Raw genomic sequence first — 14790 nt, 5'->3', positions numbered from 1 at the left:
CTGCTACGTTTCAGCGATTAATGGACTGAATACTCAGACCTCATCGAGATTTTGCGGCTGCCAACCTAGATGACGTCGTAATTCATAGCACGACTTGGGAATAACACCTACTACACTTTGGAGTGGTAACGGGAGCTTTGTGAGAAGCAGGATTAACCGCTAATCCAAACAAAGGATCCAACCCAGGAAGCCAATTATCTCGGTTGTATGATTGGGGGGGGGATGATCTTGCCATAAGAACAGAAGGTGCAGTTAATTAGAAACTGGCCTAAACCTTCTACAAAGAAGCAAATAAGAACGTTTTCGGGATCAGCAAGTTACTATCGTCGGTTCATTTCAGGATTTGTCTCCATTGCCGCCCCATTGCACGACCTAACAAAGACGAGTTGCCCTGAAAAAATAAAATGGAAAGATAGGGAAGAGAGGGCCTTTCAAGAACTAAAAAGGACTTTATCATCTCAACTGGTCTTACAGGTACCTAATTTTAACAAAACATTCATGGTACAGACTGATGAATCTGACACTGGGATTGGAGCCATACTGTCTCAAGAAGTTGAAGGATTGGAGCACCCCATTTTGTATATTAGCCGTAAGTTAAGCCCTGCAGAGAAACATTATTCCACAATCGAAAAAGAATGTCTTGCGATAAAATGGGCCCTGGATTATTTAAGATATTATTTATTGGGAAGACGATTTATCTTGCATACTGACCATGCGTCACTAACCTGGTTGTTAAGGAACATGGACAAAAATGATCGGATTACGCGATGGGGCCTTAGTCTCCAGAGGTTTCGGTTCCAAACGGTTTATAGACCGGGAAGAAAACAAGGTAATGTCGATGCCCTCTCGCGAATGCATTGTTTCTTTTCCAGACAGCCCGAGGACAGGGCTGATCTCAGGGGGAAGGTATGTAAGAGGACCAGAGGAAGGGTCATCCAGGACAGGTATTTTAGAAAAGATCTGCTCACTATACTTGACTTAGACCTGACCATGATGGCCGCTAAGAGAAACCAGCTGACCCGCAGATGGAAAGGGCTCAGTCTGAAAGACAATGAGATGCAGGTGGGTCTCATCAGGAAACAAAATGTATATGTCCCGGAAACATTGAACCGGCGCAGAAGCCAGTAGGTGAATGCGTTTTGGAAGAGATAGTGGAGTTTGGTCGGTGTGGATAAAGATTTAAGGACAACAGATTTATGGAACTGAGTAAGGATAGAGAAAACGGATTGCGGACTGGTTTGGAAGATGGACGAATGAAAGAAAAGGTGAAAACTTCATGAAAATAAAAGAAGAGTGTGTGGTGTGAGTACTTTCGTACTTTCGGCTAGTTAGTGTTGGCTTTAACAAGCACAGTTTGTGCACAGGAGAAAAGATAACTGTGGGTCCCAGCAAGTCAGGAAGAGGACGGGTTCGTTCCTGATGAAGAGCTAGTTCTGAATAGTGATTCAACTGTCCACAGTCCCAACCTGTTCATGAGGCTTGCTGCTGGTACTAACCTCGGGTGGATCCTCGGGTTACTCTCTGGCAACCTCCGCTCTAGACTCTTAGAACAGAGGAAAGTTCTGGCACTCGGACACACTGGCCGTTCCGTGGTTGTCCGGGCTGAGTCTCAGGATGGTCAGGAGGCGTGCTGTGAGAATGTCCTGCCCTTGGGAGCCTTTCTGCTCCTGGGCCGTCCTGCCCTGGAATTGTCCTTTGAGATTCTCCTTTTCAGAAAAGTCCACTACAGGCTCTCTGTGTTGCCTATTTTTACCTGAAGGAACTTCAGCTCGTTCATTGGCTGAAAGTTTCCTGGGCATCAGAGCCCCACGTGGGTTACTTGGCCCTACCAGTCCCTGATTGGTTGATCAAGGTGAGATATGAGTCACTTACATTTGACACTTAGGAATCCAGTCCAGATGTCCATCTGGCACTCCCTAGACAGATAGGCACCAATGGATGACCATTGATCATGATAGCCAGGCTTAGCTAAGTGCATCCCCATTTGGGAGCTGTCCTTTATCAAAAGAAAACATCTTTAAATCAGCCTGCATGAATAGCTTCTCTGTGGCTGCACCACAGAGATGAAGAGAGAGATGGGGCTTCATTTGGGAAAGCACAGCAACACTTAATTCTTTCTTATTAACAAGCATTGCCGCTACAATGCAAAAAAGGTTAAAACGATCAATTTTTCACAAAGTATATAAACGTACAGTAATATGGTCAGGAGGAACACGTAAAAATGTTTCAAAATAACCACATGTACTGTAAGACTTTGATGCTTAAAATGTTTAGGGAGAAATGGAATACTGGTGTGTATTTTTTCGTTAAAATACAAAGACCAGCCATATACAGTACAGTTTACATACAGTAATATGTTTATGTTCCTAAATTAATATAGTCTATGACCTTTATATGCATTATGCTCCTATTCTCCTATGCTCGGCTACTAAAATTTCCCTTTAGTGGTAAAATTCCATATAAATATTCAATACTAAGTGGATTAAAATGTGCACAGTAAAGAGATTAAATGATTAAATGTTTTTACTACTGACCAATGCACCACTAGTGCCCCTGTCAGTCATTCTGGCCAGCCAATCACGTAGTGCGGTACGATGCGGTGGCGCACGCGTAGATGCCCGCGGTACGGGTTTGTACCGTGCATTTTGAATGGCTGTATCTGTACTAAATACAGTAGGAGCAGAGGGGTAAAGAATTAAACCAGTTTCACTAGGAATGACAACGCCCAAGATCGAAGTGTAATGAACTATTATGAAGCTGATATTTGGCTTAACCCACTTGGCTGAGGGCCAACCTCCTGGCCATAGGATGAGGAGGCCAGAACCCCTAAAGGACCAAGCAGGACCCCAAGCCACCAATTCAGAATTTGGAGGAACCTGAAGAAGGTGTGGTTTGTGACGCATGGATTGTTGCGGCAGTAGGGCGGTTGGAGTGCCTGTCTGCGTTTTGTATAGGTTTACTGTAGGGAAGTCAGCTTCTGTTGGCATAGGTGAGCTGTTTATTATAGGTTCGTGTTGAGGTGTTGATGGAAGGGAATTCAAACGAACACGGGGTCTAAATGATGAGAAGCCATTTAGGCTCTTTGTATGTGGGAAAGTAAACTGCTGCTATTATTCGATTGGGTTAGTGGTGCCAGTGTTATCTGGATGGATATGGGCCCATGTTTGCGACTGAGTCCCCCAAAAACAGCAATGGAAATTGGAGACTCCTGCACTTGATTCGCATGGTGATATGGAGGAGAGATGGAGGTAGACAGTAGTGACTTGGCCTTTCATAGCTTTTATAACTTTGATTAGGGTTTCCTGGATGGATGGAGTGGCCGACTCGAAGGAAATGTGGAGGCTTGTAGACCTTATGGCAGGTAACACCTTTGCTATCTGACAATAAATTAAGTGTGAGGAACTAACTGCTGGGACTCTTATGGACTCTGGAACTGGATAGTGAGCATTCATGGTCTAATGACAGATCCATGTGGTCACTGTGGAGAGGAAAACAAAAACTCCCATTGGGAGAAAATAAACCTCTGGGGGTCCCAGCCCAATGGATGCCCCCCCTCCGGGCAGCTAGGCATTTTTTGGATAGTTCCAGACTCTGGGTGTAGTACTGTAGCTCATGGAATTTACATGTGTGGATATTATATGAAGTGAGAGCAGTATTGGATCCAAGGAGTGGGTGTACAAGGGCCTGCGAGGCGTGCGAGGGCCTGTGGGGACGGCGGGGACGGCAGAGATGGCGGAGACGGCAGAGACGCGGCACGGGGGTACTAGAGTTTAGAGGGGAGGCTGGGTATAGAGTGCAGGCCCAGTTGGCATTCTCCCAGTGTTCGCCCTAGAGAAGGGAATGGTGGTGGCTGTCGAGAATGACGAGCAGGGCTCCCTGGAGAAGCTGTGTAAGATGGAGGCCAAGGGCGGCAGCAAGGCAGGAGACAATGAGTTGGAGAGCCTCTCCCTGGATTTGAATGCTGCTGACGACAGACCCGAAGAGGATGGCTATCCCAGGGTGGGCTTGGATTTGGGCACTGTTGACGGCAAGTTTGCTGGATCAGACTGCCGTTGCTGTGCGGATGACATCAGCAGAGGGCACCGTAAAAATTGGAAGCGTATCTTTAAAATGGACTGTGGCAAGCCTTCGGATCACAGCATGAGGTCTGTAATCGTGGGAGACGATCCAGGGAAAGGAGGAGCAGATATGCGCGACTGCGGTGGGGACGTTTACGTGTGAGGCAGGGACTACTTGGAGAATTCACTGCCGAGGAAGGAGAGCTGGATTGGAGGTGAGGTGGGGATGATAATTGGGGATGATAAAAGAATTTGAACTTCAGCAAGGAGTTGAATCTTGAGAGAGCTGGCCAGAGATGAGCGCTGCTGGTAGGAAGGCAAGGGATGGAGGTGACAGGGTGCTGGAATGAAAAGCAGGAGGGACGGTCAAGGAGTGTAGGGGAATCCTCTGTGCTGCAAAAGGTTCTTTGCCAAAGCATAAAATTTAGAGGTCCAAAAGCGAAATACAAGAGAAAATAGCACAGGCTTGTGCAAAGCGAAAGACTCACTCGAACATGGAAAAGTCGCATGCAAGGGAGAGAGGTATCGCGTTGGTATTTTAGCGTTTGGTGGAGGAAGGGTGAAGGGAGTGATTGCTGATTACTGACAGCTGGGAACGATTGAGCGTGGTTGTTGTCATCCCTCCCGAACTTTTGTCATATAAACTCCATTAAGTAAAATCTCTTCTAAAGAAGATGGTTTTGAGCCTGGATTTGAAGGAGTATAAAGGTGAGTCTCTGATATCCTTGGGGAGAGAGTTCCAGAGCATAGGGGCATAACAGGAGAATGCCCTGTCACCCATAGAGTGAAGGGCTTGGAGGACAGTTAGGAGACTGCACTTAGAGGATCAAGGGTTGCGAGATGGGGAGTAGGGCGATAATAGATCATACAGATACTGAGGTGCGAAGCCATGCAGAGCCTTATAGATGAGCATGAGGATTTTGAAGTCAACACGGAACTTGAAAGGAAACCATTGCAAGGACTCCAGGATAAGAGTAATGTGATCACTTGCACTAGACCTGGTCAGGATTCTGTGTGCCGAGTATTGGACATACTGGAGTTTGTTAAATGTGGATTTAGATATCCCAGTGAGTAGTGCATTATAGTAGTCAATTCGGGAGCAGACAAATGTGTTGGTCAGCTTTTCAGCAACAGTTAGTGATAACAAAGGGCGTAGTCTAGCAATGTTTCTGAGGTCAAAGAAAGATATTTTAACAATATGCTGCACATGTGGGTCGAATGGTAAGCCTGAATCAAATATCACCACAATGTTTTTCAATTTAGACTGAAGCTCAAGTACACTACCATCCACAGACAGGGTTACAGGACTGGCTTTACAAAGTTGATAGAGGGTGCTAATAAGCATGACTTCAGTCTTGTCACAGTTAAGATGAAGGAAACTTTGAGTCATCCATATTTTTATGTCAGAGATGCAATCAGAATAGAGACAGCCACATCAGTGTCAGGTTTGGTATGGATGTATATTTGAGTATCATCAGCATAGAAATGATAGTTGTGGCCATGTGATCTTAAAACCTGACCAAGTGGAAACATGTTAATGCTGAAAAGTAGGGGACCCAGTATCAAACCCTGAGGAACACCAGGCTTAACTAACCGTTTTCAGACCTATACCCATTAAGAGAGACAAAGTGACAGGGATAAGTGAGGTAAGACTTGAACCATCAGGAACTCCAAACATTGTCTCAAGATGAGAAAGTAAGATGTCATGGTTAACAGTGTTGAAAGCAGCACTGAGATCAAGAAGAACGAAGATAGAGAGAAAACCAGAATCAAAAGCTATTAAAAGATCATTAGTAACTGACCGGGGCAGTTTCTGTGCTGTGAAGTATACTGAAGCCAGATTGGAGGGGTTTGAAAAGGTTATTTAAAATAAGGTGGTTATGCAATTGCATGTTCTAGAATTTTTGCATGAAAGGGTAGGTTGGAGATGAGGCGAAAATTGTTTGGACTGTCTAGAGCTATGTTAGGCTTTTTTGGCATGGGGGAATGGCAGCAGTTTTGAGGACCATTGGTACAAAACCAGTGCTCAAGGATTAATGTATTATATCGAGCACAATGGGGCAGAGAGAAGTGAAACAGGACTGAAATAAAGTGGTGGAAATGGTATCTAATATAGAGATGGTGGATTTCATGTGTGAAACTAGTTTACTGAGGGATGCAGAGTCAAGAAGAGAGAAGTTGGAGAGAAGGGAATTAGAAAAGTCTGAAAAGCAGGGAGGAATGATGTGGTGTGGGAATGATGTGAGTTATGGAGAGAATGTGATGCTGGATGTTGCTGAACTTGGAGCTAAAGAAATAAAAAAATAGGTAGTTCAAATATTCCAAAAGGGACAAATCCCAAGATTTTCAATGTAGAATTCCAGAGAAAATAAAGAGGTAATTCTTATTAAATTGACAATGTTATTTAAATATAAAGCACATTTTACAAGATAACTTCATGTGAACCCATTCTCAGCCATACAGCCTGGACATGTCATTACTCACTTAGTATCTGAATATAAATTAAGATCAGGCATTTCAACCTGAAGTTTCATCATGTGCAAAAGCCTTATCAACAATAATATTGATTTCCTGCAAGTAGCAAGTTCTATTAAGAGATTCCCTGCTTGTGTAATCAAGTAAAACAAACAAAATCTGCTAATATGTCTTTTTTTGACCATGAAAAATCAAAGACCACACTTCCATAATCAAAATTTACAGCTTTATAAAGCCAGAAAATGAACTATCTATTTGATGATGTTACATCATAAAAAAGATATCTTTGTGCCAATTTTATTTCTGAGCAGTACACATCAGTCTGATGTAGCAGACATTGCACATGCTAATCAATAAACAGCTCCAGCTACTTTATTAAAGCAGCACAGCCTGTTTAAGTTTTAAAATGTTCTGAACCTAAGAAACAGCTAGATGTATTGCTCTTTGGATATTTGCAGTAAGCTGTATGCTCCTCCTATTCAAATAGGAGACTTTTTTTCTTCACTGGGAGCTAACTGAGAGCGAGAGCAAGCAACCAACTTATATAAGCTAACTCCACACTCCACACGAGGATGCGACGGACAGAAGTGGATTAAAAATTCTCTCTCATATCAACGCATCAATGTTCAGTGATAATCCAAGCATTTCATTGAGTGGGAATTTAGAGACTTCAGCAGTACTGAATCAAAGGCAATACATTCATACAAGGGTGCAACTTGAGAAATTGAATGGTGTCAACTGCAAGTAAGAAAAAATATGAAGTAAAGGAAACTGCATTTCTTAAGTGTGGGAGAGGAAAACGACTGGGAGATTTTAGAGGTGATTTAGGTGGTGGTTAAAATCTGTCGACTTTCTACCATGCCAGGAATCACTATAAGGGAACATGTGGATGTTTTATACATTTCCATCGAGATGGCGATTGCATTGGCATCAGTGCTGGGTAATGTTTTAGTGGTCATTGTGGTGAGAATAAACCGGGCTCTGAGGGACACAACGTTTTGCTTCATTGTGTCGCTAGCATTGGCTGATATTGCTGTAGGTGCCCTGGTAATCCCTTTGGCCATCATTATAAGCCTGGGGATGAAAACGCAGTTCTACACCTGCTTGTTTTTAGCCTGCTTGTTGCTTATCATCACCCAGAGCTCTATTCTTTCTCTCCTGGCTATAGCCTTTGACAGATATTTGAGAGTTAAAATTCCAACAAGGTAAGATGATCTCAACAACTAAATGTCTGTGCAGCTGACCTCACTATTTATTTTCCATGGTTATAAATATTTAGTTATTCACTTTATTTGTCAACTGGTTTTCTTTGGCAAGAGATATATTAATTCTATAAAGATGTTTCATTAAAAGTGTTTTATTCTGGTTAGCATTTTGTGCAACATATGATGTTCTGGAGAAACATTTGATTAATAGTGTTCCTCTTCTTTACCTAGCAAGGAAAAAGACAGATGATTACTCTTCAACTTATGATTATGTAAAATTAACAGAAAAATCTTAGAAAATATATGAACAAACAAGAAATTCCAGTTATTTTACAACTAAATGATGATGATGATAATAATAAGAATAATATAATAAAGTAGGTTAAAATATGTAGACACGTAGTTCTGTAAATACTACTGGTATGGTATAATTACTAAGCCCATCACTTCCATTTGTCTTGCAGCTAGCAAACCACATAGTTCTTCCTAGTTTAAAGTAAATCAATGCACTTGACAGCAAAAGCTCTTAAGAAAATTAAAATGCTCCTGTCTCCTTTCAGAAGTCACTTAGAAAAAGTGGTTTATGTTGCATTTTTGGCACAACCATCTTCATGCCTGTTATATTCTTTGTGTTAGCTAATTGAAAGACATTGGGACAGTAAAAGCCTATTCATTTCAAGAAATGTAAAACCAAACTTTTTCACAAAATCTCAAATATATGTATAGTACATTACATTGTAAATCTGTATTGGATTAAGTGGTAATGGAAAATTGATTTATGAAGTTTAATACAATTCTGTAATTGCTTTAGTGAATCTGCTTTTGACTCACACTTCCTGACATGGCAAACACTATTTTTGATGTTAAAGATGAAAATCTGTTAATGCTTTTAGAAATGTCTTCATAAAATCAGAAGTCAAACTTAAATGTTTTCATATATTGTTTCTTTTAAAAATTGAATATTATCAAAAATATGCTTTAAACATTTAAAATATGTATTTGTTGTTTTCAGAGGATCTCTGTGAATTTACCTCCATAACATATTTAACATAATTAGTCAGTTCCAAACCATATACTTCTATTCCCGAGAACACATCTCCTATTTTCAGTCCTCAGTACATCTACACTAAAATTCATAGGTATATCTATACAGATCAGTATAAAGATTGCTGTTCTTCCTAAGTTAAATCAGTGAACTACAGTGAAAATAAATACTGAAATGGTATTATTTACCAAATGTGCAGATCATTGATGATGTACATTATAACATAGCATCTGGAATGTAGTTTATGTTTGAAATTCGCTGGCTTCTCATAATTCTAACGTTTTAGCACAATCTACAATGCTTAATCACTTACAATTTATTACAGATTGAATCTGTAATAAAGTAATACGATTAAAGACCAGTGTTTCCCAGTCCTGGCCCTGGAGTACCCTTGTGTCTTCTGGTTTTCATACCAACTGAACTATGATAATTTGGCTCAATAGGACCTAAAACGTAATGGTTGGATTGTAGTTTTAAAACCTTTTCAGTACCTAAATAGTAGAATCAGTTTAGAAATTAGCATGAAACTTGTGTGAGATGTCCATATTTAATTGTGTGAGCTAAAACATAAACAACATTATTAAAGCAGAAGGCACAACACTGACTCACTGAGGGAGGGTCTGATACAATGTAATTTCCACCTCTGTATATTCATCCATTGGTCTCCTTTTAAGAGGTTTTTAGTCAGAAATAAAGGGACACATTCTTAATAAGCAAATTAAGAATTAACTGCTTAAAGCACTGCATATAGAGTTTATTAAATATAACGCACATGAATTCAAGCATTTTTTAAACCAAGGTCTTAGTGCAGAAGAATGTCTAAAGCAGCAAGCATATAGAGTAAGTTCAAAATAGCACTGGTGATGAAGGGTCATATGGGAACAAAAATCACCAGACACAGGGTTATTCAAGGACTAAGACTAAGACCCACTGACCTGTGTTTATTGTTTCAATTGGTTGAATTTTATCAACACAGCACTAAGAATGTTTATTATAAGACTATTTGACTGTGTCATTCTGATGTTCACTTGCATATCATCAACTGATAAAATTTAAAAGCTGTCAACTAATTTGAAAGACATCCTTTTTTGCATAAGGCATATACAGTATAATTATGGAAGTGCATTGCTACCATCAAAGAAAAAATATTTATCTTGTAATTATGAGTACACTCTCATGTACTTTATTTGATTATCATGAGGTAGCACAATCATCATACAGTAATTATCTAGAATTATCATTAGTTAACATTCAGTTTTAAACAGAGGAATTATTAAAATTATTTGCACGGCACACTTGTTTTTGTATAAGGATACATGTGAGTGTCCTTTTGGTTATGATTATGTTTACATTAAGTACAAATTGTAACATTTCATTATTTTACAGTTTGGCAGCTCTGTCACAAACACTAAACCAGAGTTTCACTTGCACAATGCAATAGGTTGTTCATACACTAAAAATGATCATTGCTATTTCATAACTACAAGATAATATTCTCGTAATTACAGGATAACACTTGATTTTATTTTCTTGTTGGCAGAATAATGCTTCCATACAAAAACAAAAGTAATTTGGGAAACTTTGTCCCGGAAGCACAGAATAAAACAAAAATCAATCAATTGGGTCATTTTCTGGTGGTGATAAGCTTCATTGATTAAGTACTCAGTTGCGATGAAAACTACAAAACATAGGTGTACTGTACTTCAGGACCATAACTCGGACAATCTGTCCTGGTTATTATTTCAATACTATTTTAATCAAGTGATTGCTATTCAATATATACTGTTAAAACGAAATTGATCACTTCTGCAGCTATCAACAGAAGAACCTTGCAATAATCTGGGCTGTGATGAAGCTTTACATTTACTTGTATACAGTATAATGTATTCTTACACCATAACATTTATCACTGTAATTATACCATATGCATAACAGCATAACTGCAGAAATGTACAGTGATTTTGTATTAATTTTATCCATATACTGTATAAATAGAAGTTTAAATCTAAAATAAAACATAATTCTTTAAATTAAATATTGAATTAAACTTATATAAGTATAACTACCAGAATCAATATTCCTCTGTGTTCTTCTAATATTTGTAAAATGTGATGTCACCCTGCTATATACAGTACAAAATCACACACACAGTACATAATCAGCTTCAGAGGCTCACAGAAATGGAGTTCCGAAGAAGAGTACTCAGATACTAACAGGAACTGAATTCTTGGTGTTGAACAGAAAAGATTAAGAAGGAGCTTAATATAAGTATTCAAAATCCTCAAAGGCATTCACAAAGCTAACTCGGGAAACATATTGAAATGAACAGTAAAACAAGTGGAAACAAGAGGATACAAGTGAAAACTGTAGAATTGCATTTAAAACCAAAAACAGGGGATATTTCATTACTCAAATGCTGCTGGGAATATGAAACAGCCTTTTTACTTTTATGTTGTTAAAGCTAATACAGCACTTATTTAAAGAAAGAACCCTGCCAATTCAGTACTAAATACCAAACTTGCTATATGAGCTAAATAGCCTTGTCTTGTTTGTAATCTTTCTTCTGTTCTTATATTTTTATGTTATTGACCTGGTATCTGTGTCATGAATTATACAGGTTGCAAATAAGATGAGTCCATTCTGCTTCTTTAGTAGATCAATAGCTAAGCAATCCTAAACAAAATAATTAAAAATTAATTTACCTCTCATAACGTTAGAATTATTTTGCCGTATTTCTGCTATGATACTTTCTAAGTATCTTTGTATTTCCCTTTATTTTTTCCTCTGTTTTTCTACCAACTGCATATTTAACTATTTTTTTAAATATATCAGAACATACTTTATTGCTATAGAAAGAGCTACAGGCCAAAAAGAGATCATTCCAGTACTCTTTTATGCCCTTTAACATGAAGAGCTGTTTTCTGTTTGTTACCCAGCTGCTGATTCATGTGCATACATTACCTTGGAATCCTGTGGTATTTAATTTAAGAATCTACTTGCTATCAAAAGCTTCTTTGAAGTTTATATATATTATGTTTTATGCTTTACTTTTACAGTACATCCTGTCCTTGATTTATGAATATTTCTAGCAAGTTGGTTTAATCTGAGTATTAAAGTATGATAGTGTGTGACATTGCAATGAGAAATACTAAATTTCATTTGCTACATGTTATATTAAATTAGAAACAGATCCAAAATGCATCCCTCTGCACACCACGTCTTTCTACTGCCCAATTAGAGGTTGAGCCCATTAAGATGATTCACAGGTCCCTGCTTATTAATTTGCTCTTTATTCATATAATGTATTACCTTAGATTCTGATGGCTTTCAATTTCAAAATCAACCTTTTATGAGGGTCCTTATTAAATGCTTTCCAAGAAAAATATATCTTGGTTGATAAACTCTAGCAAGTTGATGAAACAGGATCTTCACTTTCTAAATCCATATGTACTGCCTCTTGAAATGCTAGTGTTTGCTAAATATTCTAGTTTATCTCTAGTTTATTCTTTACGCATTTAAATTTAGGGTAACTAATTGCAATTACATACAAGTAGTAAGAATGCATTAATAAATAATGTAATGTAATATATTACATTATGAACAGAAAGTGAGTGGAACTGAACTTGGAAAAATATATTATAATAAAATATTTAAGTGATTTTAGGAACTCTAAGATCACATCCAGACAATATGGTGAAGTTATAGAAAGGGTGAAGCAATCTTATGATGCATTGTAAAATGTACAGAATTCAAACCAAAAGAAGTTAAAGTAATTGTTAAGACATCATTTAGAATATTCTGTATTATTTTGTTCATTATATTATTTTGGTGCTCTTTGAATTCAATCCAAAGAATGAATAAGAGTTAAAATTCCTGCCCTTGCAGCTATGCCTGACACTGATAGTATTTAGTTCCTTAAGGATACTAACAAAATCAAATAACATACGTTCTTAAAGATAAACAGTGAAACACAAACCTATTAATTGTATTGTTGAAAATGATATCTAGGCTCCCTTCAATAAATGGCTAGCATTTAATTATATATGGGCAACATGGCCTCTTAATTCTCATCTTTTTTGTTCTAACTTTTAGTTCAGTATTTAACTTTGACTTGAAAATCCTTTTTGACTGCTTCTAATTTTAATTGTCTTTTTACTTTGTTCCCCAGGTACAGTATAATAGTCACTCAGCAGAGGGCCTGGGTAGCTGTCTGCATGTGCTGGCTTATGTCTACATTAACTGGTCTAGTGCCAATGTTTGGATGGCATAACAGGGACAAGCTACAGGAGTCTGATAGAAACTCAACATCAGAGAACATTGTGTGCCAGTTCACTGCTGTCATGAGAATGGATTACATGGTATACTTCAACTTCTTTGGGTGGGTTGTACTACCTTTGACCATTATGATTGGACTGTATGCTGAAATCTTCTACGTGATTCGAAAACAGCTGAACAAGCGAGCCGAAGCCACTAGCAACTCCAGCAAATACTATGACAAGGAGCTGAAGCTGGCAAAATCCTTAGCCCTCGTGGTCTTCCTATTTGCCATGTGTTGGCTGCCCCTCCATATAATGAACTGTGTTAGTTACTTCTGTCCAAAATGTTACGTGCCCAAGGAGGCCATGTACATTGGTATATTCATGTCGCATGTAAATTCTGCTGTTAACCCACTGGTGTATGCTTTCCGGATCAACCGTTTTCGAGCCACTCTCATTCAGATCTGGAGAGGCTGGATTTTGTGCAAAGGCAGTGAGCAAAGTCCTTGCAATGCTAGCCCCCCAGCTTGTACTGAAAAGTAAAAAAAAACAGTAGCGTTTTATTATACATGCATATAGGAACTGTTTTTAACACACAAAGACATATGTTTCTAAAAGTCAACATACAATTTCAGGCAAAGTTCAGCTAGAATTTTCAAATCTATTCAATCCAGATTGGTATTGGGAAAAATGTGTGTGGCCCATACTCAGACAATGAGAAGGATGAAACTATGAACTATGGTAAAACAGGTGTATTAATAAATCCAAAAATATTTTTTTATTATTATGTATACTGTAGCTATTTTCATCCCAGTGATCATAAGCACTTTACAGCTAGGAGGAGAGTCATTTACCAGCGACCCCTGACACCATATAATCGGGGGGATTGATGAGCTGATCAATCAGATGAACTATGCAGGAAAATGGGAGAGCATTTAGGCAGGCCAAGCATGTGTTCAAATTTGTTTTCAGCTGTTAAAAGGTGGTACCACCTGGGATCAGGATTGGGAGCACTGCATTAGAGGTCTTTATTTCAGGGCTGACCAAGCTTAGCTTCCTATATCTGGAGATGTAAGATTTTGAGGTAATGTTACAGCTGGAAATGATTCAATTTACTTTTTGTGCCTCATACATAGCTCTGTGCCAGGAAGTCTTACTCATACATACATTTCCAGATTTAAAGCTTTGAGCATGCCTGTACAAATAGTTTTAGAAAATTTGACTGCAAAGAGCAATATTCTACAGATGAGAATGTTAACATACATACTGTATGTACAGTACCTTGCAGAAGTATTAACCCTCTTCCAATGATGTCTCATTTTGTTGAATTACAAATGATGTATATACATTTTAATGTGAATATTATTTTTAAAATTTCAATGTTTAAACCAAACACTTTTATTAGAGAAAAAAGTTAAATTATAGCAAAAACAGCAAAGAAAAAATAAAAACTAAAATGTGCTGAATACATACAGTGTCTATAAAAAGTGAACTCTCCCTTTTATAATTGTCACCTCTGTTGCCTGGTAGCCTGGAATTAAAATGCATTAAAATTATTATTATCATTTACCTACACGCTCTACCCCAATAACTTCCAAGTGAAAAATATTTGAGATATATTTAAAAAAAAAACTAAAATTAACAATGAAATAGCTTGGCTGGATAAGTCTTTCCCTGTAAAACTAATTCTAAATTAGCTTAGGTATAGCCAATCACCTTCAAAATCACACACCACATTAACAGGTCACCAC

At 38.3% G+C, this 14790-nt stretch overlaps 1 protein-coding gene across 1 annotated transcript; it reads left to right on the top strand.

Annotated features, from left to right (window-relative positions):
- Positions 1-1253: 1253 nt before the first annotated feature.
- On the top strand, positions 1254-13781 carry LOC102694730 (adenosine receptor A1). Its single transcript, XM_069189765.1, has 3 exons — positions 1254-1265; positions 7362-7738; positions 12952-13781. Exons 1-3 carry the CDS (start codon positions 1254-1256, stop codon positions 13580-13582), a joined length of 1020 nt encoding a protein of 339 aa, XP_069045866.1. The 3' UTR covers positions 13583-13781.
- The last annotated feature ends 1009 nt before the right edge of the window (positions 13782-14790 follow it).

This window comes from Lepisosteus oculatus, chromosome 5, assembly GCF_040954835.1.
Source record: "Lepisosteus oculatus isolate fLepOcu1 chromosome 5, fLepOcu1.hap2, whole genome shotgun sequence".
NCBI lineage: Eukaryota > Metazoa > Chordata > Actinopteri > Semionotiformes > Lepisosteidae > Lepisosteus > Lepisosteus oculatus.
The sequence above is the reverse complement of the archived record's forward strand: the minus strand, read 5'-3'. Positions and strand labels throughout refer to the sequence as shown.

Coding starts and splice junctions, on each gene's coding strand:
- LOC102694730 (XM_069189765.1), top strand. Junction 7,739..12,951: donor AGAGTTAAAATTCCAACAAG/GTAAGATGATCT, acceptor TTTGTTCCCCAG/GTACAGTATAATAGTCACTC.